At 36.6% G+C, this 27,597-nt stretch overlaps 1 protein-coding gene across 4 annotated transcripts in view; it reads right to left on the bottom strand.

The window, feature by feature from the left end:
• COL24A1 (collagen type XXIV alpha 1 chain) overlaps window positions 1-27,597 on the bottom strand; it is a 125,733-nt gene that overhangs the window by 55,370 nt on the left and 42,766 nt on the right. For 3 of the 4 annotated variants that reach the window (XM_027651799.1, XM_027651800.1, XM_027651801.1), the window contains exons 15-24: window positions 24,400-24,453; window positions 24,264-24,308; window positions 23,829-23,882; window positions 23,146-23,199; window positions 21,661-21,714; window positions 14,562-14,615; window positions 10,303-10,356; window positions 8,949-8,993; window positions 4,188-4,241; window positions 3,098-3,142 (exon numbers count right to left, since the gene is read on the bottom strand). In XM_027651799.1, coding sequence (XP_027507600.1) covers window positions 3,098-3,142; window positions 4,188-4,241; window positions 8,949-8,993; window positions 10,303-10,356; window positions 14,562-14,615; window positions 21,661-21,714; window positions 23,146-23,199; window positions 23,829-23,882; window positions 24,264-24,308; window positions 24,400-24,453 — 513 coding nt within the window. The remainder of the gene's footprint in view (window positions 1-3,097; window positions 3,143-4,187; window positions 4,242-8,948; window positions 8,994-10,302; window positions 10,357-14,561; window positions 14,616-21,660; window positions 21,715-23,145; window positions 23,200-23,828; window positions 23,883-24,263; window positions 24,309-24,399; window positions 24,454-27,597) is intronic. The other variant, XM_027651802.1, reaches the window with a different exon arrangement.

Here is a 27,597-nt window from a genome sequence, read left to right as displayed (position 1 = left end):
GGCACTTATACTTCGTTCTTGTACTTTGTCTTCGGTAACAAACAAACTTTTTGTTTGTTTGTTTATTGGTTTGTGTGTGGCATGTGTGATTACAGAGATGTCCTGGAGTCACCACTCATGTCACCAGAGTCAATACCGAATAACAGGGAGCGGATTTATCTGTGAGTTAATAAGTTTGCACTCTATATGCATGCCAAGGGAAAGAGAAATTACTTGTTACAAACAGAAGCTGATGAGAAGCTGGAAGTAAAACCTGCATCCAAAGCACACAGAAGTGAATATTTTGCATCAGGACTCACATCTGGAAAAGCATTTTCTGCATATGAGAAAAAACATCCTCTTCCTGCTAGTACTTTTCAATTTTTTTTAGGAAAAACTTAACTGTTACAGATGTCAGTGGTGAATAAAGTGAAGGAAAGCGGTTTTAAAAGGTCTGAGGAGTACTGTTGAGTGTGTTTGAAAGATTGTCTCCTGCTCTTGGTGTTTCACCATTGGCCTTAATGAAAAGATAATATACATTATCCTCCTAAAGACCATGTAGTGGGCGCTAGTCCTCTGCTGCCAGATAATACACAAGTAACATGTCAGGATCAAGGGTCTATGAAGCTCATTTGATTAAAATACATGTACCTAAAGCAGAAGGCATTCCAAAATCCACAGGTAAAAATGAAGAATATTTATCAATAACTTAGAAACTACCTCAGTTTTCAGGTATTACATGTCATCCTGTACCATATGCAAATTCTCCAAAAACTAAGCGTGGGAAATGGTAATTAAAGATGGGCCATACTTATGTTTCTTTATAACACTGTAACAGGGCTGCAACATCCCATTGTTCAGCACAGCAAATATTCTGTTATTTCATTCTTGCATCTTGACCCTGACTACATTGTGGTAGCTGGTATGATTATTTTATTTGTCATCACTGCAACATATAATCACTGATTATGTGTTTGAGTCAGTAATAATTACGTAGAATGGAACTCTTTTAGTGGTGAAAGACAATGTTCATACAAAATATCTGAGTTGTGGAAAATTTGTGCACTGAATTCAAGTTCACTGAGGAGCAAAAAAAACTCCATGTCAAATCCAGAAACTTAAGGTTAAGTAACTAGTTGTTTTATATACTATTATTAATGTAGTGACTTAAGATTGAGCTTAGGGCTGTCTTTTATTAAGGATTTTGGTCATGTGATGCTGTACAACATACAAAGTGCTATGAATTTTCCCTAACATGTTACAGGCTAAAAAAATGGAATTCCCATGGAATAAAAGCTTCATCTTCTGCAGTACTGGGCGGTGGTGGGGAAAGCAAGTGACACGTTGTCAGGAAACACTGGTTGTATGGACAGGAGATTCTATTACTGTGTCCCAGTACAGAGTCATTTCTGCATCTCTCTATAAAAGCAAGGCAGTGTTGTGATGCCCCACTCCTCTCAATCACATGCTCATTCCCCAGTACTCACCTGCGTTTTCCCCAACCATGTGGCAATATAACCCCCCCGAGATTTTCCAAATGCTAACACGAGGAAATGAATCTATGCTTTACAGTTCTGATTACAACCTAACAAAATGAAGGTTTTGCTATCTATAAACTACTGAACAAAGCTATAGATCAAGTGGCTGCTGAGTATATTCACTACATTTAGAGAAATACTGGATGACTTCTAAGGGGACCTTATGGCATGTCATGGCACTACTGGTACCTGTCTAAGCAGATACTTTTAATTGACTGAGTCCAACTTCTCAGCCCCTTTCTCCAGGGCACAATATTCAGAAGTACAGAGGATCTGGACTTGTCTTACAGGCAGTTTGTAAAATTTCAGAAGTAACCAAACATTTGATGAGCTGTCTGGGGTACACCTGCTTGGTATTTTTGCAGATAATGGTGAGCTCACTCTGACTACCAACTAAGTTGAACAGAATTTGTGAGTAGTACAGCACTAAGCCCAAACCAGTGGGTGGTATCTCTTCTCAGTAGACATTAACTCAAGAGATAGAATCAATTTACTCGTATTCTACACATCATTTGGGTAACTCAAGCATGGGCCAACAAGCTCACATCTACTCATAAATCCCAGACAAAAGTTAAAAATTCAAAAGGGCAAGGGATGAAATTAAGTAGAGAGAATTTTGAGGTGGTATGTTTAAGTGACAATTATCAACTAAAAAAGCACCTACAGTGGAAGAACTGAGAAAGATAAAGCCTTTAAAAAAAAAAATCTGTGGATCGCAAACTGAATAACAACATACTACTGTAAAAATGAGCACATATGTATGAAGTATGTATCTAAGAAGCAATTTTTCCTTTCTCTCAGTACTCTGAACAGTTTGAGCAGTAAGCTGGAGCCACAGATGTTTAGATGAATTGGAAGCAGACTATAGGGGAGTTAGAATGTGACTTACATTATCTAGGAAACATGAAAGGCTAATTGAATGGGTACCATTAAGCCTGAAAAGAAAGAAAGAAAGGAGGCAGCACACAAGAACAACCATCATCTGTAAAATGCTGTTTCCAGCAGAAGGGAATCAGGTTACACAACTGGAAGAACTTATTAAAAATAAAGATAGAAAAGTCCTGGTCTGCCTGCAGGTCACAGAGCCTTCATTCTTGGAGCTTTTTAATAACTGGCAGGCCAAATATTTTTCAGCAATGATATCAAGAGAACTGATCTTGCCTAGGCAGTAGAGGATGGACTACGTGTCACCCCAAGGTCATCCTGAGCTCTGTGATTTTATGGAGGGTTTATAGAAGAAGTCTGCAAAATACATCTCTGGCTAAATGCAGCCTCTCAAAAGATTTAACTGGAAAAGGATCACTTGTTCACTTAGGCAAACATGCCTTGGAAAATCCCTACTACCACCTACAGTGTTCACACAACATATTAGGAAAAAAGCAGAATTAATTCAAGAAAATGCTTAAAATGGGAAATTTCTTTAAATAGTATGATTCTGAAAAATGACAAAAGGTATAACTACCATACTACAGTTTCAAAGACAGGTAAACTTCATCAGAAACTTCCTGCAACAAATTATTCATTCACTCGCAAATAAACACAGAATTAAAAATCAAACCAGACAGAGAATTCAAGCTTACTGCTACACCATTTTTTCCAAGGTTTCCTTGATCTCCTTGTTCTCCCTGTTAAATGTAGAAAACAGATGAAGTAGTACATTAGAAAAGTAATTTCTTCCATACGTGTATATCAAAGTGCTCTATTTTCCTAGGAACCTCTTTATTTTCAAAGTTACATCTGCCAATTAAAACTTTAAAAGCTAAAATTAAGCAACCAATAAAAAATTAATTTTGCCAGTGGTTAATTTTGATTTTGTAAAATGATGTCCTAGTGTATTCGGGACTTGTCCACAAAAATGCAAGCTATGTATTAAGTGCTCATTAAATACATTAAGTCAGCAAATACTATAAATGAACTTCTTACTTTTTATTTATATCTTCCTTTCAGCAAATTACCTTCACTATTTCACAACTGCTTCAAAGGTAAATGTTGCAGGTGCACATTATTGATAACTGTAATTTTGTTATGAAATATTAGGAAAATTGGCATTTGAATAAGCTTCTCCTCCTCCCCCCAAAATCTTGAAACTGTCATTCAGTATTAGATTAATTCTGTTCTCTTTAATAATGTTGCAAGTTATGTTATATAACTGTAACATTTTTCTGTGTATTTTACATGTGAAAGCTGGGTGTATATTCACTATTAATTATCTGGCTATGATTATGATCTCAGTTATTTAATAACTGACAAGCAATTATTTGTATACTGTTTACACAGATTGCAACTCAGCACTGAGAAATTCTGCTGCCACAAGCTCCTCTTTCAAACTGCAGCACTTCATCTCATCCCCACCCACAACCCCAAAATCCTGTCAGTGTAAGAACTGCCCTGGGTCCCTTGTTGCCCCCAGGCACCCTCATATCCACAGGTAGTTAGATTTCATTTTAGCATTTGTTCACACAGCCCTGTCTCCTAGAGCTGCACAATTTCCTTCTTTTCCAAAATGGGATCTTACAAGAAAGCAGAATCACCAGTATCATATACACTGATATTATATGGAAACGTGTACTCATACCCTTTCACTGGCATGTCACTGTATATGGCAGTGTATAACTGTAAACAGTTGACCCTCCAAATATATTCTACTTCATTCATAAAACCATCATTTACCTTTAAACCTTCTGGTCCAGGATCACCTATATACCCTTTCTCTCCTGGCTTTCCCTAAAATAAGGATCAGAATAAAATATTGTAAATATTTTATTTTAAAAAAGATAATTTCATCCCAATTTCTGTATTTATCAAAATATGGGGACTTAAAAATGTACATTTTAGTAATATTTAATACCAAAGTTTGAAGTAAGTGTATTTAGAAATCTACATCTGAAAATACACTGTTGAATATTATGTTGAATACTAGAACAGTAAGCAGAATCTGTATTAAGTCTTACAGCAATTAACACTGAGGAAAAACTATCACAGCCCAAGATTGAAATGCATCTCAATTTCACTTTGAAAAAACATTAGGGAGACAAGAAAAAAGACAAGGCCATGTTCTCTCCTGTTAATTCCAGCAACACAGGGAATTAACAGAATTAACACTAACAGAATTTGACATTCAGACCTCAGGGACTGGTGTCACAACTGTCCTTCTTTAACCAGACGAAATCAGCTCCAATATCCTTTCCTCTTTATTCAGAAAATTGATGATTAATTTAAGCCTCATCTCTCTCCACTAGCATTTTGCCGCTGATAGTTCTTGTTGCTATGATACTGCATTAATAACATATTGTTAGCTGGAAGAAATACAGCAACATCAATCAGAGCAGGAGGCCACAAAGTGACCAAATCTTTGAAGCATTTTATAACATTCATCCCTCCCTCTGTTGTCACTCCTACAGACCCACACAGGCATACAAACCAGAATGCTTTCCCTCTTAATTTTCAAATAGATGTTTATAATGTAATTATGTCTCCTTTTCAGGAGGTTGTTTTCCCTCCAGGTGTACTTTACTTCCTCTAAAACATCAAGAATAGCCTAACCCTTTGGTTATCTGGACAGCACAGCCCTGTCTAGACAAGCTTTCCCCATCTGCTCTGAGAAAAAGGCCTTAGTCCAGAAGTACAGGTCTAATGGACTGGATCAGGCTCTTGAGCAAGTTCCTAATGAGGTCACTGAAGGCTGACAACTCGAGAAAGAAAATGAATTCAACATTTTAATGATTCAGTATCAAAAAGGTGCAGATTTCTGCTAAAAGGAAATTATCAGCTGCTGTTCCGCCAAACTGAGTAATTGCAATCACCAGAGACTGTAATGAGTTTTCTGTTCCACATCAGCTGTCCTGAGACAAGAGCAACCAAAGCAACAGGTAATAAACAAGTTTCTTAAAAAAAGACGGCATTTTTTCATTTGGCTCTTTTGCTTCCACTGCTCTGTGTCTGTTTTTCTGAGCATGATGTGTGTGTTAGCTTCTGGGCATCTGAGAAATTCTCCATATGGCTTAAAATCATATTATCTTAGCAGGTTCCATGACTTCTCTTATTAATCCCTTTCTACATCTCTCATTCTCTCTGCCTACCTGAGTGATTTCATTTTGCCCAGCAAGTTCCAACAAATAAAACCACTTTAGGAACATATTTTGTTTTTGCCAATGGATTAAAACATGGCACATGCAGGAATCCAGGGCAAAAAGACCACAAAGAGACCCAGACAAAGCAAGTCATGTCTTTCCACAAGGCTTAACAAAGAACGAGTGATGGGCTTCTGCAGGTTACTACATGTTGTTTAACTACTTTACTCCAAAGAACCTTAGGGTCTTTCTAGACAGCAAGATTATAACAAAAATATTTCAAGTGAAATTCATTCAAAGAAAACTAGTGGCCACTCTTAACTACCTCGATAACTTTAGTCCTATGAGAACTGAATCGGAGTTACAACTTGTAAAGATTTCTTGGCTTGTTTCCCATTTAGGTACTAGCTATGAAGAACACACAACAGATGGAAGTTGATTAGAAAATGGAACAAGTGGATTTAACTGGTAAAGTAATTCGAAACACACAGATTTGGCTTTAAACAGAAATACAAAATTAATTTAAGAGAATGTAAGTATTTGACTTTGGAATAAAATGGGTGGGAAGGTTTGGGAAGGAATGAATTAAATCTCAAATTATGTCATCAGATTAAGTTCGAAAACCTCTTCTAAAGTTCAAACAGACTGAGCTCTGTGGAACTGATATATTATATATCCTAAGTAAGCCGGAGAGCATCCTCAATTTTGTCTCCAGTTGTTTAAGACACATGGGAATTCTTTTTCAAGCTGGGACCTGAGAACCAGGGTGCAAGTTCATATTCAATTTCTGTTCACCACCCATTGCAGAGAATGATCTATTTTGATGGCAGCATTGGTCAGGTGGGTGCCAGGGGTTTTTGGTCTTTTGCATGTTTTTTAAAGCAAATGCCAGAAACAAGGGCAGGGGAAGAGAGAAAAATGAGGTGAAAATTTATGGCTGTCTGCTTGGTGCATGCCTAAACCTGAACTGGGGGCTGAATACTTTGACCTGAAAAGTGCACAGTAGAAGACGTGAGGATTCCAGAAGCTCTAGAAACCTGCCCCATTACTGCTTCATAAGAATAATCAAAGGTGCAGAGTATATCACCGGCAAGGGTACTTTACCCAGTTTAGATAAACCCTAGAAAAGTCAAAGTAACAGTGGTTGAAAAGAGGACTAACATGTTAACCATGCCCACAAATAAGGTCTGTAGGGCAGGAAGCAAAGTAGTAATGAGAAAGGCACAGGCAAGATTTTCAGATAGAGCAGTTAGACATTAGAAAAAAAGTCTGTAAAACAGGTAAACGACTGAAGCAGATTGATGAGGAGAATGAAGAATCCCCAACTTTTGGAGGCTGCAAAACTCAGGTTAAACACATCTGTCAGCTAAAGACATAGCAGACAGCTGATGGTGCCTTGGAGCCATGCATGGCCAGACCACCTCTTCAGGTCCCTCTCAGAGACCTCCTCTGCCCCTATGGCTATTTAATTAGTGCAGTGACAACACAATTTTGATAGTGTTTACTTTCAGATGTAGCATTCACTCTGTTATACTCCTTTCATGGAAATCGGAAAAAAAGCCTATGTATATCAAATGAATGTCAAATTGCAATTAAGTAAGCATAATTTAAAAAGAAAGATGTGTTCAGCAGCTTATTGACTAGTCCTGGTAAACTATGTCAGATTTAACAACTTCATGATTGTGACTTTCTCTCCAATGTAATCATACAGTCTACTTTACATATGGGAGCAAAGTAGCAAGGACAACCAGAGATGGGAGTAGAGTTCAGAGCAGCAGCCAACAAGTTGGCCTGGAGCTGTGAAACAGCTGGAGACAACAGAAGCCGAAGAATCCAGGCAAAAGCAGATGGGCCCCTGGATGAGGAGGAAAAACAGGCAGGCCTGCCCATCAAGCAAAATTCCCTTTTCCCCTACCTCTCATTTCAGAAGGGGATGTTAGCCAGCAAGCTACTAAACAACGTCTGGAGACAGTAACCCTGGGGCCCACCTCAGATCCACATACTCGTCTCTCAACAATTTGCTCTGAGAGAGAGAAACCAGAGAGCCATAAGACATGCCAAAGGTGTGCACATCTCCCATTGAGAGAAATAAAAACAAAAATAATTTAGGTCAAAGTGACCTGAAATAGACTAAAAACATTTCAGCTTGCCAGGTTACACAGAAGATTTTCCTCTTGGGTCACTTTGACACTAGCTGTTGGTGGCCTGTGCATGCCCGATGACGTATGGGATGTGAGAGTAGGTGTCTTATTGCCCATGAGTCACCCACTACAACATATTCTTTTCCAATTGCCACAGCACAACATTGGGTTGCTGTCTAGTCATGAAGCCCTGCCCAAGGAGGAGACTCCAAGTATGATGTAGCCAAAACAAAAATTTGAGGCTCTCAGTAGAAGCTCAGACAGATTCAACTGAATATTGAATTAAGTTACAGAGTGTTTTGAAATTGTTTAATTTTTTGCATGTTTTCCTCATCTGAAAAACAAGGAGACTTTTATGGGAAGGTTTTGTGTTTGGATTTTTCACTCGTTTGTTTTGGTTGGGGTTTGTTTGTTCATTTTAACACCTAATCTATGTGACAAAAAAATGTTTTAATATTATTTCCAACATAAAGCAAATTCCCAGCTTTGAGACTAGCTAACAAACAAAAAAAATCACATAGGTATATATTCACTTTAAAAGCAGGAAACAGTGCAAAAGACTTTCTCAAGTTCATGCAAGAAATGGAAGTAACCAGAATGAAGACCAAGCCAGTGATAACCACATATAAGAAAATCAAGTAAAGGCAGAAGATAAAATTGCATTCAATAAACTTAGTGACACTCTTGTAATCCCTAGTGCAGGCCAGTATTCACTTTAGCTTAGAATGTTTCTAAAAATAAGCTTCAAAGTCACTAAATTGCTCACAGACAGTAGTTTATTTTTATAAGTAACAAAGAAATTGGATGTTAGTTTTAAACTTTTATGTTTTAAAACATGTCAGCATAAACAGGATTGTGACGTTCCAGCTTTCATTTTTTCACTATCTACCAGGTTTCTGGTAGACTTCTTAAAGCATACCTCCTTTTTATTTCTCCCTGTGAGTCGGGTGGGTTGTTCTTCTTCCCCAGTTTAAATATTTTTATATATCAACTGGTTCAGTCCCTAGGAAGTGCATGGTGGTTTCGTCTGTTTTTGAGGAGCACCATGAGCAGTTTGTTATTTATCTCCTCCTTTTCAAAAATTGTATTTTGAGGCACAATTTTTTGGATGGAAAACCACTTCTCATTTTATCACAGTCACTTCTCACAGTAAATTTACATTTTAAAGCAGTCTTCCTACTAAAAAAAACCCTGCCTCTAACAAAAGTGCTTATACTTACTCTTGGGCCAACTCCTCCCATAGGTCCAGCTGGTCCTACTTCTCCCTAAAAGAAATCAGGACTTCAATGATCTTGATGTCAAGTCTAATTTTTAAAAAAAGAAACTCTGCAGATAACTGTTTGTATTTATTTTATCATCTTAAATTTACTTCATATGTGTTTGTATGAGTTCAAGTCTGATAGAAACACTGTAAGACAGACAAATTCATTAGCCAGAAAACCAAGACCTATATAGATGAAACATGAAGGGCTGTGAAACTGTAGCTATACCTACCATGATAGCAATATTTTCACAATTTTGAGCAGGTAGAGACTCAGCAATGATGGGTCAACCTCTGTCTGCCCTGCAGTTACTCTGTCGTAGCAACATTTGACACTAATGACTATAAAAGCAGTGGGAACATTCCTGCTTTTGTCTTCTATGCTGCTATGGCATTTTGCCAAGGTTTAACCCCTATCTTTTCTCAAGGATGGAGGGAGGCTGGGGGTCAGGCTTGTCAGGTGTGTAAGAGAAGAAATGAGACACTGTGCCTGTGCTGTGCAGTGCACTGATATAGATAAGAACAATGTGGAACTGCAGCGTTAACTCTTCAGGGTTCACTCATTACATAGTTAAAGCATGAATTAGTATCAATTGTGGTCCACTGTTCCTCCTCAATATGGAATATTTTCTCCAAGTTTTGGAGGAAGTGGTACACAACTTTTTCAATTACAAGCAACAGGAAACAGGAATTAAGAAATTCTACCTGTTTCTTGGCATCTAACTAAACAGATCATTTTGTCACTGTTAGCTTTTACTCACTCTATACCTGTCATGGAAGCCCATAATTTAGGTATTTACAAGTCTAGAGATCTAACCCAGAATCACTAATTAAATAATTTCTAATGTTATTTTTAGCCTATGAGACGTAAGCTTTTATTTTTATGATGACAAATCAAGAATACTCAATGAATCTATAAGATGAAGAGGTACCTTTCTCCTCCTTCAGTTAATAGGGGTCTAACTGTTTAGTTAAGTGTATCTAGGACACTATAGTTAAATTGATATATGCTTTCTATCTTCATATTATGCCTCCCCCCCACCATCTCCCCAGTTTAACTAAAAGAACCACATCAAACTCTGGACATGTACTACCTGAGATTCCACTGAAATAACTAAAATAAACCCCATAATGGATGGACAGCCCCATAAAGCTGCTAAAACCTCTTTGTAACACTTGCCAAAATACAAAAGAAACTTCAAATTTTGCATGACAACACCGTACACACCTAGCTATTGTTGCCTAACCCTCTTACCTCTCCTAACTTTTTCTTTGAAACATAATCTCTTGACTAGATAACATTTTGATCTTACCTCAACTCCTTTGGGGCCCTGTGGCCCTGGAGGCCCTCGGTCACCCAGAAGTCCCTAAATCGAAACAAACACAGCGAAAACTTACATCAACAGACAATTACACTGGTCTAGTTTCTCTCCTCTTATAAACCTGGACAAAAATGAAAAATTGAAGAAGCAGACTTCATTTCTTACCACTGTTCATAGCATTTCCCTTAGAAAGTCAGGAGAAAATGAAGAAGAATTTTAATATCTGCTGGAAAACTTCTACCACATAGATTAGCTGAAGCATTTTTCCTTTGATGTTGTGAGAAGGAAGAAAATACTTGAACTCATAAAAGAACAATTCCTCTCATTTTAAAGAGTTAAAGCATGCCATCACATTAAGTTTAAAGCATCATCAATGTACAGATCTTTGATTTAGGTAGTCTTTAGAATAACATGTGGTGACAACATTGTAATGGAAAGAAACTACAAAGTGAATTTAAACTACTAGCTTGTCCAGAACAACATGTGATTTTCAGGCCTTACATTTCTGTTATGATTATAATCAGCTTCCCAGAGATAAAGCACCTTATCCTATGCTAACTCGGAGTTCTCATGGTTGCTCACACCAACATTTTCAAAACTTTGTTAAAATGACTTTGCAGCTAGCAGTGTGTCAAAAACCTTGGGCGTCCCAATTACAATGGTAATAATTGGGAAAAGCACTTGACCTGGAGTAGAACAAAAAAAAAAAATTGTGTAAACATATTAATGTTCTGGGAAAGCTAAGGTTAACAATATCAGATAAAGCAATAAGAACAAAGAAACTGCCCTTTAGGAAAGATATGATTAGCCTCTGAAGAAAGAAATGGTGGGAAAGTTCCAAGTGTAAGCCTTATTAATTGCATACTAATGAAGCTGAAGTCTAGACAGAAGGTGCAGGCATTGGTCCAGTAACAATTTACTCAGCACACAAAGCAAAATGGAAGAGAAAAATGGAATAGGACACCTCAAGGTTCTGGTTTTCCTCAAAGAACAGATGAGATTGGGAAGGACTGGGGTGGACTGATGCTTCACATAATACCACAAAAGTGACAGGAGGGCTTTCAGTAGCACTACATAAGTAATAATGTCATATAGTTAGTCATGAAAATTTTTAATTGACAGAACTGTTGTTTTATTCTAACAGCAAAGCTCTTTAGGAGATACGGCTTTCAGTACAATGTAATTGCACAGTGGAAATGGTAGCAACACTGCTACTGTACACACCCTTCCACTTAACTGGATCCAGAAAAAGGTCCCAGACTGTAAACTGAATATTAAGACGAAAAGAAATTTCCACCTCCTCTTTGAGGTTTCAGGCAACAAACAGAAAAATGAAGGTAGACATTCCACATTTGCCAAAGTGTTTGGAAAAAAACAGGGGAGTCAGCAAATGGGGTATATCCTGTATTTCACATATATAAATTCCCAGCAGATCATCTCTTTCAGAAGAGGTGAAACTACTAATAGCCACTTCTATTAAATGTGTTACACAAACAAACATAAGTGAACAGAGGAAGGAAGCTCTCAACTACTTCTATGGCACAACACACACCACTGGAAAAACTACAGTGGTAGTCAGCATATTCTGACCATCTTTTCCTCTCACTTTTCTCAGTTAGAGAACAAGAATAACATAGGAAACAAACTAAGTTATTTCAGAGCTTCTTAAAAACATTCTTATTCCCTTTCTTTAAAGAGTGTGTGTTGTTTATTATTTTTTTTAATAAGTAGTGGATCAAGATCAAACACCTTCTAAAATACTGTTTTCCAAGCTGAATAATGTTCTGTAGACCAAATTACATAATAAATCCTTTGAACACTGATTTAGAGAGGTCAGATATGCTGATTACTGCACTAATTTAGGGAAAATTTACAATCCAGAACTTCGACTGCTATTTAGAGACAGCTGATCACACTCAACAGAGCTTAAACTTCCCACCAAGAGGCTGAATTTATCCCACACCAACTGCTAAAAAATAAACCTTGCCCTGATTTCTTGGCTTTTAAAATGGATATTGCTTCTGTGGAAACATAAACAAAAACATGAGGAAAATAGCAGCACAGTGAGAACAGTTCTCTAAAAATAAAAGCTGGAGGAAATTTTTTAGAACTTCAATCAACTTAAGACAGCTGGGAATCCCAAAAGCCAAACACTTCCAAAGTTATGTAGCCCTTCTCCCTCATTACAAGGAGCAGTATAAGAGTTTTTCCAGTTTGGTAATCTTTCTTTTCAAATGTAAGCCATCAGTTCTCCTGATTAGGACAGGCTGTCAAAGCTTTTTGCCTCTAACACCAAATGTGCTGGAGAGCATTGGATCTTGTTCAGCTATGTAATGTCTGTATCGAAGGAACATGGAGCCTTAAACTTTGTAGGCTACCTTTTAGTACCTTTATTTCTAACTCTGTGAAAAGGCAACAAATCAGTAATGTATGTATTAGCCATCAACAAAACTCTAACAAAAACGCCCCGCACGTAATGTGCAATAATACAATCCCAGTGAAGAAACTGGGCAATAGGGATTAGATCTCAGTTACATCATTCATTTATCACTTTGGATGATTAAATCTGAACTGCAGTTCAAGAACTGTTGTATTTCTCTTCTCCTATTTCCCCTAGACAGGCTTTTTATTTAAGTGCTCTGGTAACTCAAACAGAAGCAACTGCCACTGTAATGATCAGACAAATTCATATAAGGCTGCTAACGTTATACATACATACATACAAACAAGTTAGCAAAGCAATAAATCAGAACTGAAAAAAACCGGATTATTTGAGATGTTCTTAAGAATGACCCCCTTTGGCATGGAGGCATTGTTACAATCTTCCAGGAACAAGCAAGACCATATCTTCAAACTATTTACTGCTCCCAATCCTATGTTTTCTTGAGCAGTCTGCCACAGAATTTCACAACTCCGTTGATGGAAAACATTACAATTTCCATGTCTGTTTATTCATGGACAACCTTATGTTTTGTTCTTGGACAATTGATATCGTTGGTCTTGCACAGTTCTTTTGTCTCATCAGTTTCTGCCTTCTGGTTTACTTAAAGCTCAAAAAAGCCCTTCATTTTGGTACAGTGAATAAACTGTCTCTCCGAACACAAGCATGCAAGTGTTCTTTTCTTCATCTAGTCTCACTTGATTGAGTCCTGGAATACAAATGCCCAGAACTGTACTACTTAGATAAAGCCTTCTCATACTTTGTGCATTAATGAGACACCTTGCCTCATGTGTTCTAGAATTTCACTTAATTTCTGACTGCTTTATTGTGCTTTTATTTCAGAGAGATTTGGCAGTGTCTTTGGTCTAAGTTTACAGTAGGATTTATTGTTTTAGTCCTTGCATGAATCAATTTGAAATAACAGAAGTGGAACAAATTAGCAAAAAGTGCAGGTTTTTTGATTATCCAAAGACACTCAGCTTTGTTTCATATAGAAATTTCGTTCCATCATATTTATGACTATTTATCACAGAAAATACAATATAAGAATAGTCCCAAGGCTGGTAAGTGAGGAACTTCATCAGTACTTACCTTTCAACAACAAGTAGTGAGTCTTTAGATATTATTCAGCTATCTTCCTCTAGATTAATTTCTGACCCACCTGCACGTTTTGTATTAGTCTCTACAGTTTCCATTAAAAAAAAAATTCCATATGTGTTTTTATCCAAAGCTTTATTAAAACTCTATACATGTGAATTATCACCTAAGCTGGGTCTAAAATATTGGTCTACTAAAGAGCAGAAGCTAAATTACTCTGGTACAGTCATTTTTTATATCTATTATTATATCCTGGTACAGTCATTTTTTATATCTATTATTATATCCATAATTTAATCCAGTATGTGAATTTTATCCGTTTTTCATATCTTCAGCTACTATTTCTTCCAAAAACTGTTAAAAGCAGTTTGTATTACTCTGGTGGGACCTGAGTTATACAAAGGTCTGCGTGCATTTGGTATGCATTTTATTTAAATACTAGTGAAACAGATGCTACTTTCTAGCTACATAGGATTTTCTCACACTTATCTTGCCATTACATGCTTCCACCCAACAGAGTAAGTACTCTCATGACTGTCTGGACAGCATTAAACATTCAAATAGCTTCCTCATATAAATACCTGAGGCTAAGTACCTGTATTCTGACAGTAAGATTATCTTCTCATAATGCCAGCGTCCACCTCTCATAACCTTTTCCTCAGAGATTTACACTGTTTCCTGTTATTTTGAATAGGTTTTCAAATAATCTTACCTTAGGACCTTCGGGGCCATTTAATCCAGGTACACCAATATCTCCTGGAAAACCCTAAAGAAATCATACAGACAAATGATTTGCAGAGTAAGAATGTTTCCAATGTACTTGTTTTGATTCCGTTGATTCACTTAACAAACCTGAATTGCGGAAACAAGAAATAAATTTCTTCTACCATCTCAAAAATGTCAAAATTAATTAAGTTTCCTTGAAAGGACTTGGATATGTGACAGATTTTAGGCAGCTTTCGTTAAACTCAATTTAGCAGATGTCAGCATAGATTTAATTTCTGTAAGCATAAGACCTTTTATCCACTAAGCAATGTTTGAAATTAAACTATTAGACTAGTTTGGATGGACAACATCACCAAGCAGCCAGCACCAGGTCCTGCACTTATGAATTCGACTATTTTTTAAAAAAAGTTTAGAGTGTAGGTGAAGCCCTTTAATCCTTGGCCACACGTTAAGGACGAGATCACTGCAAGATTAAGAAAAGGGTAGGAAGCCTTTTGCCTCCAAATCAGCAGCTGATAATCTAGGTTTGGTTGGCAGTAAGTGAAGGTCACCAGCATGTAGCATTATTCAGAATAGGCCTTTGTGAAATAGCATGTGGTATAGGTCAAGTTGTTGTAAAGAAAAAGTAAATATGCACAGAAAATGAATCAACTAAAATTATCACTGCAAAACATCTGGTCAGTAGGCACTGAGTGGGACACCATGAGGATGTCTCTATATCAGAGGAATTCAGTGCTACAACTAGATTGCTTTATAAGGATAAGTGTATTAAGTGAAAAAAATGCTGCAGCTAACCCTTGTAAAATACTGTAGAGAATTAAGTTTCATAAATATCCAGAGAAGATACCTAACCTTTATATTTGTAGAATAAAATAAAGCATTGGTAATTGATCCTTTAGTTAGCAAAGTCACCTGCCAAAATAGTATTTGATTTTGGTTTTTAAATAAACTATTAAATATCATTAAATCTTGACTATCTGAAAACAGCAAGACTGTCACTTCCTCTGAGCAAAATATTTATTACTACATCTATGCACAACCATGGTTTAACACTAGAAAAAACAAGTTTCCTTCTTCCTTAAAAGAAAACCATTACAGATCAGAACTTATAAACATCCCTATTTGTATGCATACTTTTTTCAATAATGGAAATGAAAGCATGATACACGTTCAGAACAATGTAAATAACACCTGATAGAGAAATTCTCTCTGGCACTGTAATGTAGGCTAATATATGTCATCATTAAAACTTCAAGAGTCACATTCTAGGTTTTCTGAGCAGGAAAGATATATTAAAAAAAATTGCCTCACTAGGTGGGTAATAGTTAACCATACTCTATTCTTCACAAACAGCTGAGTTTCAAATACAGGTAAACATTTTTACTGATTATTCATGACTAGCTGGCATTAGTCACCAAAAACTTACTAGAAAGGTAAAGATAAATCATATCAGTGCAAGAAATGTAAAAGCAAATATTACTTTATCCTCAACTATTATCTGTTTGCTTTCTATAACCTGGTCTTGACAGGATGCATTGAGAGATAAAAGTAAGGATTTAGATGGGATGCAAATATTTTGAGTCGCATTTATATATTAAATAAAAAATAAATTTATAAATCAAAATATGAACCAGAATTAAGATTTATTTTTTAAAAATCAGGTTTAGTACTTGAATGCTAATGAATATGAAAAGCAAACCACTAGAGAGTAAAAACCCTCTGAGTTTCTGAGTAAGTAGAACAACGCTAACACTCAACATTTCACAAAACATCATAGTGGTTTCATTTCCTTTGCCATAAAGCAGCAATTACTAGTAGAGCTGTGCAACAATCCCAACATGCCTCTAGGTGGCACAGAGTATATTATTTTCATGTGACCGAGGCATTGAGACTGATGCCTAAAGCACTCGCACCGCCCTAAATTTCTATATAGCTCAGAAGAGGAGGTGTTGGGTTTTTTTAAATCCTGACCACTGTTATGTACTGGAATACACTGAAGAATTAGGTCAATTCTTTAGAAGTCTCTAACTCATCCTTTCTTAAGTTTAAATTTGCTTATTTACAGACATCAAATAGTTACCAAGAGGTGGGTTGTTTTGTGCATCTGTAAATCTTTAAGTTTCTAATATGTGAACGAGTGCAAAATGCTGACACAGAGACAGCTTCCCTCATAGCTACAAATATTCTAGAAAACAATATGTTAAGAAAAAATGTTAATTTACAAAGATTCTTACGCTTTTATAAGGGAATACATCTACTTTATTTATTTATTTATTTGTATAAATTTTTCTAGAAGGAATTCAGTAAGGACCATGAAACGTAAGTGTTGACAAGTATTATCACAGAACAGTAATTGTATTTGGAAACCTTTCCGTGTCAGGCAAAGTCTTAGGATGCAAGAGGGCTACTGGCCTGAGAGCATCGACACTAGCAATGCATTAAAAAATTTAAAATCCTCACCATTATCTTTTCTGTGAAGCTGGATTAAGACTTTTCTTCTCGAGCACAATCATGGAGAAAATGCAGACGTTATGGCAGTATTAGAACTCTGTTTCCAAAATGTTCTCACATTAATAATCCATGAAATAAGTGTAATAATCCAGGACACAAACAGCCACTTAAGACAATTCCAGAAAAAGAACGAACCAGAAAGAAGTTCTTAAGACACCTCAGCAGTGGCACTTGCCATTCAGATTCCTAGCAGTGAAGTGGTATACATTTCTATCACTACCTAAATTTGCCAAGAGTTATTCAGCAGCCAGCTCCAAGTGAAGCTACTCCAGATTAAAAATTCATTATTCTTCCCTAAGTGAAAGGCAGAAGATTAATGTACAATTTCCAGCTGCAACATAGTTTTCAGCAGAGACTATTCGAAACAAAACATCACTCGATATTATGACTTCTGCTAAGGAAATGTGAAGTGTAGATTCTTAACGTCCTGTCAGCCAGAAGTCTGGCAGTTCATAGTACACAAATTATTTTCAAAATATTGCTGCACATGTGGCCTTTTGCCAGCAAAGCACTTTAGACTTTACTGTATTTAATCAAAATAGAAATGACATCAGAAAAATCTAAAGTACCAGCTATCTCAACACAAATGTGCTTTAACCTCGCTGTAAAAGTGTTGCTTTTTGTACTGAACATTTAAATATAAAATTAATATATTTATTGTTCTCATTTATCTGTATAATGTTTAATTAACAAAAAAATGCAGAGATGATCAGGTTGTTCCTATGTTAGTGCATGTCTCAGTTCCTCAGAGAGAATCACTCTGAAGAAAATGTAAAAGGAGGGTCACATGAACAAGCATTGTTCAACATTAAAAAAGTTAAGGTAAATTGAATATTTCTGCAAAATTAATACATATTCATTAAAAAAAACCCAAGGCATGTACTTATATCAAGTAACTTTGTGAAAGAACCAGCTAAAGACTGTGCAAAAGCAAGTAGAAAGTATAAGCAATTCTACAATAAGAACAGCTCTTCAGATGTATGCCAGAACATGCAATTAATTCAGCTACTAGGTTGTCTTTATTCCTATATTTCCTTCAAGTTATCTGCATGCAAGTTACTTGATGCAATATTGAAACAGAAGAACTATGTTTCTACTCTCATGGCACTGTTTGTACAAACTCAAAAAATCACGTGATGAGATAAAAGACGCATTAAAAATAAAGCTTTCTTCTTAAATGAACAACTCAAAGCAGCCAGTGATTCACTTTAAAAATGTATGTCTTTTTAACTGTTTACTGTTATTTGAATGTATCCTTCTCTTTTGTGATGATACTGCCTTGAGTGTGAAACATACCAGCTGAATCCCACATGAGCACCTTCCTGAAGGAATAAGCCAATGACCTCCAATCAAAATACTGCACAGATGAAAAAAGTTCAGTTGAAGATAATGAGTAATGTTCTCTCTGCTCCAGATGAAACCTATTTCTAACACTCAGAGCATATCTGAAAACACATCTGAAGAAAACCATCAACCTTATTTTGGGGGAAAATTAAATGTGATTCCTAGAGCAAAATTTAACTATAAAATATTCTGAATACATGTGGAAGCCAGTTAAAAATGTGTCTAATTTCATTCACATTAACAATAAGCATTACATACTTCATTGTGCACAGTAAACACAGGCATTGTGGGTTAAAATAGTCAGATCAGCACTTTCCAGTTGTCATATCAATAAAATAAAGCTCTATAGAAAGCTGATATTTTGGCGGTTCATCTTCGGATGCATGACAAAGCAGCAAAATGTGCAAACTGATGAAGAACATGCTCCATAAAGCGCTCGCTGAATATATCCGGTGGTTTGTGAGCAGCACGCATTCAGGCATGCGACAGACCCTGGCTCTGCAGCAACGTACCCAGAAGAGAATTTGGCTCAACACTGCAAGACTTCTGCACTGAAAAAAAAACGCACTTGGCAGCCAACCCTTGTACAGCTGCCCAGAGAGCCAGCACGAAACCTCTGTCCTTCCCTCTGCTCTCCCCTGCCCATCAGCACTGCAGTTCTCAAATGGACCCTGGCTACAGGTAGGTGGCTTATTTCAACTCTGATCCAGTTACCTAGATGGCAGAGGAAAGAATTAAGAAGCAACTCACTGCTGAGTTTCACTTTACAGAAACCTGTGAGGACGATTGAAGCCTGCCAGCCCTGCTCCCCACTGTTGTGTGCAGAGATACCATAGACTTCAGCTGCTGTAGTGCCAGATTTACAGCAGTTTGCAGGGGAAGAAAATCAGGGATATAACTGCTTATTCTTCACACTAGAACTGAAATACTCAAATTTGTAATTGGAGAGACTAAAGGATCTCCAGTTTCTTACTTCACATGTACCCAAAACAAGTTTGACCACAGGGACAGGCCACACTTATAAACCCCACTGTCTTAAGTGTTGGACAAAAAGGGAGAGAAATAGTTGGAAGTAGGATCTGACAGGTTCTTCCTGCTCATAGCAACACCAAACGAATCCCAACGTAGCCACTTTTTTTTTAAAAAATAAAACCTTTCCTAGGAAGCATAGGGTATGGATTGCCATGTCCATACCAAAGTCAAAGTACACCCCTTGTAATACACTAATTCATCACATTCTTCTATTTCCAGAAACATCAAGGGAACAGGTAGTATAGGATGTAATGTCTGTTTTCTACATGGGGGTCACAGAAAGTCTGACCATTCAGATAACATATGAGCAAGGAAAGCAGCCCTTTTTGACCAGCTAGCTGTCTGTTTTTGACAGAACAGACATGATCAGATATGTGACAGCAGGCTTTTCTTGTAGAAAAATCTACACCATGTGCTCATACTTCATATATTCAGTTGTGTCTAAATAGCTTCTGGCAATGACAACTAGGTTATTTTTATAAAGACAAAGTAACAGGGAAAGCAATATACAATCTTCAGTTTTAGCTGCTTATTTTGAATTCCTTTTATTATAGAACTTCTAGTATTTTCAATTTGTCAAAAATCACAGTATGCTACTACCCTACACCCCTTCTATTTCTGTTATTTTGTCACATGGTGACCATGTTTTTATGCAGTAAAAGGTGGCAAAACTTCTTTTGCTTTATTTGGACCCGTCTTGCACCACTGAAGTTAAGCAAAACACTGCTTTGTTTTTTTAAACCTGACATTTCACAGATAATTACCAAAAAAACCACCCAAACAAACAAAAAAACCAAACCAAAACCTGGACACTCAAGTTTTCGCTATCTAGCATAATGCACTTTATTTGCCTTCTAACAATGAAGTAATTCTGCACTCCTGAGCAAAAGGAAATACTGAGCTTTTCAGACAGAAAGTTTCCCATCTATATCTACCCTGAGGGTACTACGATGATCTTTTCCCCAGACACAAAGGAATATGTCTGTGTTGGAATAAGGATCTGTGAAGGACTACCAGCATAGGCATCAGAGTCAGCAGGAGATCGGCTTCAAGACCAGCAATTTGGTATTAACCTGCCACAGGTGTCCCTTGCTGAAAGCTGTACAGAGAGAAGAGATTATGCAAGGACCTCCTCTGCTAATAACGAAGAGGCTCGCAAAACCTGAAGTCCTGAGCCATAAAGGGAGGCAGCTATGGACTGTGGACAACATGCACAGGCTTTGTGTCTTCTGCACACCCATTGACTAAAACAGACAGGCTTATTTTGTAATTGTGTTGCTACAATGCATTTAACCAGTGAGTTTCCCTCAGTGAGGGCTCTTCTTCAATAAAAAAGGCAGGAATACAGAGACTTGGTTTCAGGAGATATGCTCAAACATGTAAAGCCAGAAAAACAATAATTTCAAACATAAATCTCTCAGACATACTAAAAAAAAAAAAAAGGGAAACTCCCAAACAAATAAACAAACCCCACCCCAATACAAACAAAACCTAAAAAACACTCATTGCAGAGAGCTGGTTAAAAAAGAAGAAATTGCAATTTGTGCCTTCATCTCTCCAGCAAATACATGTGTATACATATGTCTTCCTGATACATATCACAGTATTTTTCCTTAAAGTCCACAGTATGAATGTCAAAAAGAATAGAAATAGAACAATTTGGAGACTGACAGTTTCTGCATAGACTTCCATAGCTCTGCAGAGTTCTTAGGAAACTTCACTGCTAGATTCAACTGCTTGGCAATGCTTCCCATGTAACTGGTGTTTATTCTTCATGGTCCTTGCAAACAAGCTATTTTGTAAGAGATAAATATGCAACCAGGCCTGGAAAATCCCATTTGTAAACATGCTGTGGAATTTATGAATAGAAGTGTGCCTGAGAAATCACATGAGCCTCATTCAAGGTGTAATCCATAGCAATAGGATTCAAAAGAGAGCAAATCCTAATCACATAGACAAATGAGGAACTAATTTGTATTCAAAGCTCCTGTATACTGATATTTTACATCAGAAAAATGATGAGGTGGAATTTTTTGTACTTTATGGAGGAGAATGAATTCATCAATTATGACTGAATAAAAATTTTTTTCTAATTCAACTATGAAAACATTCTTTTATGAAGCAAACCCATTTACCTCTGATTTTTGTAATTTAGAACTAAATGACATTCAATTTACCTCTATCAAGCAATTTCTTACCTCAGGTCCCTGAGGACCCAATGGTCCATGGGGTCCAGGCTCTCCAATTTTCCCCTTGAAAAAAATCCAAACAATTAAGATTTTTGATTATAATTTATTTTAAAAACATTTATTAACAAGAAAACCCACAGAAGTGTTGAGATAACTTTTTTACTAAATAGGAAATTTTATAACTGCCTCTCTTTGAATTCAATTAAGATTAGTTCTTCATATCTCTTCAAAGTCACCAAAAAGAAAAAAATCAAATCACTTTTAGACAAAGAAAATTGGGAGTTTTGAGATAGTACAAATAATCACAAAAAACACTTGAAACTTATAGTTGTTTTCACAATAAAACCTACATCTTATTTAAAAGTCCAGGAAGTAACTGTTACAGATATTGGTTTACATACTTACCTATATACTCTAAGCATCCCAATCATAGACAAAGAAATGGCAGTTTTGTGATTAATAACAGTAAAACTAGGTCTTTTCCACATGTTATAGTGAGTCCATTATACACAAATACTGACACATCTAAAAATGCGCCTGATTATTTCTCTAAGTTATATCTGTTCTTCCACATATTTACGAGTTTTGCCGGACCATACCTAGATGTTCCTTGAGTAAAATTAAAGTCTGACCCGGAAAATACTTTTTAATTTTCAGCATAAGCAATTTTACTGTAAATTTATTCTATAAAATTAAAATTATATTACTTGCAGGGCTGACTTCTCAAAGCTTAATTTAACATAAGTCACAAAGTTGGTCACGTTCAGTATGCGCTTAAAATCCACTTCTGTTCAGACAAAGGAAGTATTTTTTATTGAGTTTAAGGGCCTATGACATTCATGGGATCTAAGTGGCATGATTGCACATACGAAAATTGACACTGGAGTATTGTCAGCTTTTAATTATACACTAAAAAGAGAGATTACTGCTAAAAACAGGTGAGAAAAAAAGTCAAATAACCCTGTGCAGCATGCCTTTTCTGTCTCAACATTTACAAACCCAGCAGAAGTGACAGCACTGCACAGATGCCTTTAAAGTTGCTAAAAATCAATACATACTGGAATTCATGACTACTCCCATCCCTGTGAGAATTGGTTCTTATTAGTAAGATTTCACACACTCTATCTAAATCCAGCCAGTCCAAATGCTCATCTTGGCAGTTCCCAAAGCTCTTAGTGGATTTGCTTCAAATATTACCAACATGGCTATTCCCTCACAAAGTGACCGTCACAGAATACCTCATATCCTAAGAACTTCTCTATTAAAATTTGACACATAGACTAACCTCTGTAAAAAAGCCTTATATCTTAAGATCTGACTCACTCACTAACACCAGTCACTAGAAATAAAAGCATCTTAGACCTTATTCTTAGTGCATTTTGAATTAGGTTGCTTCTAGAGGACTACATGTAGTATGAACCTTATCACACAAAACTATCATACAGAACAACATACAGTGATATATTAAGAGCAAAATTTGATGTGTAAACTTACTGGGGGTCCTGGTTTTCCTCTGATCCCTGGGGGTCCTGGTAAACCAAGAGCACCCTGAAAAAAAAAAAAGCTATTACATATACATGAAAATAAATTGTTAAGTTTGAAGCAATAGATTGCTGTGTTTTGCCACCTGAAACAGACTTCAAAATAATTCTGTAGGATGAGAAATATCTTCTAACACTGAACTTTCATCAAAAGAGTTCTCACAGGATGTGCTATTTCAGTGACTTCTGATGTACTAGCCAAACAGGAAAGAAGATCCTTATTTATCTCAGTTTCACGATATGAAGGAGCATGTCAGACCCTATGCTGCTGCTAACCCCACCAGGCCCAGGTGGGCTGCAGATGAACCTCAAGGTTCAAGGGAAAAATATCTTTTACAACAGTTTCTTAGCAAGATTCAGATCATACCATAATTCTTTTCTTGCTTGATGTATCTCTAAACACGGAGTTACCAGAATTCTGTCCGTGCCCTTTACTTGTCTTTGTTCACATGTTCAATAACTAGGTTTTAATGAGCACAGCATTTCTGAAAAATATGTTAATTCAGTGATATCCAATAACTTTTACTACTGCATTCTACTTCTATGCAACTGACCTGTTGCATTTTAAGAGATTCAGAAGACTGATGAAGTTGATGAAATTGGGTAGTTTTGTGAAAGAATGCAATTATAAGTTACCTTATCTCCTGGGTACCCCTGGTCTCCTGGTTCTCCTGCAAGGCCATGTTCACCCTAAACAACATATAATTTTATACAGACATACGTATGTGGCTTAAAATGGGGTAGTTTTCAGAATCAGAGAATGAGAAATTTTAAATACTAAATATTAAATTGATCTAAAGCAGATCTTTCACAGTGCAAAATATTGCACTGAAAAAACCCTTCTAGGAAATCCTGTAGACTTGGATATTGTTATGTCCAGTAGTAAGTGTTCTCTCCAAAAATAAAATATCAGATCATGAGACTTAAGTAATTTTAAAAAATAAAAGTCAGAAGAGAAAAGAAAACAAAAGGAAAAAGGGAAGGTTTTGCCAAGTACATTGTGCTTAATATTTAGAGAAGGGAGTCTGAAAGAACTATATATCTCTAAGAAAATGAAAATATTTAAATCACCTTATCACCTTTCATTCCAGGCTGTCCCACACTCCCTGGGAAACCCTGTTAAAATAAAGAAGACATAAATCCCATGTTCAAATATAATTTGGAAAGCAGCATAGGCACCTGGTTGGGGGATCATTTAACACCATACCGTGGGCCCTGGAATTCCTGATAGTCCGCTCGGTCCTGCTGGCCCCATGCCTCCCTATCAAACAGCAAGAAACGTGACTGCATTAAACATTTGATAACATGGAATATCTTAAAGACTGTAACAGAATGTGGCATTTTTCTGGACCACAGAGAGAAACCAAAATCTTTTTCAGGCTAACTACTTGGGGAAAAAAAGGTATCCATATCTACAGTTCCCAACAACATCAGTAGAAACCCAAGAAACCAAACTTGCCTCTTCTCCTGTAGATCATAAATTCAAGAGGAGATCACAGTGCACTAGGCAATGAAAAATAAGGAAGCTTTGTTTTGTACTGCAGCTGCACATTCTGTGGCCATTCTTGCTGTCCTTAGATGACAACACTTCTATGCAGGCATGGAATTTGGCTTAAAGAAATTATTCTATGATTAGTAGGGCCATAAAAGGCCTTTTATAGTCCTTTTACTAGGATTTCTCATCTATCAGTGACTTCTACAAGTTAAAAAAAAAATGACTCTTCTAAAATATCAAGTGTGCAAAATTAAGCCTACATTATGATGGGCATGCTAACTCTTTCTGTTCTCATGGACCTTCAAAGCCCTTACCACATCTTTCCTTTCTAGGACTTATGGCAGAAAAAAGGAAAATTTTATGACAGGAAAAAGAAAAGTGAATCACTAAATGAAAAAGAAATAAATTAAGAATCTTACAAAATCAACACAGCAACAGTAGTAATGTTAATGAAAGATGGTGAGCTAAACATAAGATATGATTTAGCAATAGTTAAGACTAGACTACAAAGGGAAAAGTCTGTCTGTTTCCTGCCTGTTCTACCTCTGGGAAACAAATAAACAAACAAAAAAACCCAAAAGGCAGTGTTATATCTCTGTGGCAATGCAAAAATTTAGCAACGCATATTAATGCAGAAATCTTTTGCCACTTGCTGAGAGTGATGTGGAAAAGATGAGATGGTCATCTATGCATTTCCAGTTCAGCACACATTCGTTATTCTCTGGAGACCCTGTCAGCAATGTTAGCAATAATATTCTTCTACAGCCATCATCAGATGGCTCACTGGAGAAAAAGGAAGACTGATCACTTAGTGTCTCAATGGTAGAGCTTCCAAGAAAGTTGCCACTCTACATTGCTTTAGCTTTCCATGACTGCTTAAATGACACATTCTGTCACGCTAGACGATAAAGACAAATTGGTTACATTGCTGTCTTGTGCTACATATTCTAGCTCAGCAAGGCACTTCTGTATTAGTGATCCTGTATGTTGGAAGGTACACTTATGGTAACAAGAGCAATGATTGAAAAATCACAGAGGGATACTGAGCAGGGAAGTTTAGCTTATAAAAGCAATGAGAGGAAGTTCCAAAACAGCTTTACAACATTCAGATTCATTAAACTCCCGTCACAGTCTCCAGACATATTGAGTGACCTAAATAACAGCAAAGAATTTCAACTACACAAAAATAAAACTGAAAAATTATCTCACTGATAAGAAAAATGTTGACTTAGTGAGTCTATCAGGTTTTTTAACCGTCTTCCACCTACAACAGCCTTGGTATATATTAGCACATGATTATCAGTTTGGTTAAAATTTACTCATAGATAAAAACTAAAACTTTCTCAGCTAAAGTGTACCTTTTCCACCACTTCTGTGAGACAAGTGAAACTAAAATCAAATTGCTTTTGAGTGTTAAGAAGATAAGATATCAGAAAAGGAAAATTTATACTTTCCTAGTATTAGGTGGGGGTTTTAAAGGAAAAAAAATAAAAAGAAAAACTAGTTCTGATAACTGTAGCAGTAAATTTTCTGAAACTTTTCATCTTATTAACACTTATGGCCTTGCTAAGTCTTGAGAGATTGATGGCTCTGCCAGCCAAAACTCCGGACTTGGCAAGTGCTTTGCATATTGAAAAAAATTATGAAATAAAGGAATTACTGGACTCAGCTTGCTGATGCTGCTCATTTTGCCATTGTCCTCATGAACAAAGCAAAAATACAACTATCTCTTGCCACTGCATACAGCTGGGCTAGACAAGCTACTTGAATTAAAGCTGTTGGTTTCTGCCAGAAAGATATATTTAATCTCATGTTCAGTATTCATCTTGTACTAGTATAATGTGTTATAATGGACTAAGTATTTTAAAGCAAACATTGAGGGCTGCAGTTCTTTACTCAGTTTTGGATGACCACTAGTATCTGCCTGAGTAACAGCTGTGTGAGTTGAGGCCAGGGAGCACAAACCCATTTTGAGAGCAGCTGTGGTCAAGGAAATGGGCTGCACCATACAAGCTGTACTTTGGGATGCTGGGGTCACCTGGAATTCCCCCAGGGTCGTGGTGAAATTCTGGTACAGTTAAAGAGTGCAATGGTCCCTCGTAAAGAAACTCTGGAACAAAGTAGAGATCTTCCAGTTATCTAACTGGGAAAGAGGAAACCAGACAAACCAATATGGTGTTACTGGAACCATGTGAAAGAGTCTCACACAAAGAAGAGAAGGCAGGTCAATCAAATGGAGCTTACACAAAAGAATTGTTGATTACATGCTGTTCAAAAGCTAAATATGTCATTGATTTTTTTTTTCCCCCCAAGAAATAGCACTCATTATGGTTATATTTTACCTATGTACAAATGGTAAAAGCTTTGGATTGGGGATTGAAAATTATTTCTCTATTTCACAAAAAAATTATTGACATTCAATGTCTCTGTCAATGACCACAACTCAATAAGAAGGCAAATGAAGCTTTGACCCCACAAACATTTATGCTCATGAATTCTAGATAAGGAAAAACTGCTGACTAAGGTTTAGTCAAAATAATCAGTAACAATACCCTTCTAGAAGTGATCTATAGTAGGCTTTTTTAAAAAACCTAGATACATTAGTACAATTACCAATGTCTTTGAGGAAAAATTCCAAAGAGAGTCATGTAAGAAGGAAAAGCAAACTGTAACTTTAAGCAAATTCTCAGAAGTGCAATCTCCAGTAGCACAAGTGCTTCAATTGGCTTGAATATATCAACTGACAAGAACAGAGTAAGTTCATGTTTGCATGATGAGGCTGGAAGCTACAGAGTTTTCTTGTGTTTTCACTATGGCAATGCCATAACAATCCCAATCAGACAACAAGGGATGACTTATAGGAATATTTTTTGTTATAAACATATCATTAAGAAGTTAATAGTAATTGAA

Source organism: Corapipo altera, unplaced genomic scaffold, assembly GCF_003945725.1.
Source record: "Corapipo altera isolate COAL_440 unplaced genomic scaffold, ASM394572v1 57, whole genome shotgun sequence".
NCBI lineage: Eukaryota > Metazoa > Chordata > Aves > Passeriformes > Pipridae > Corapipo > Corapipo altera.
The sequence above is the reverse complement of the archived record's forward strand: the minus strand, read 5'-3'. Positions and strand labels throughout refer to the sequence as shown.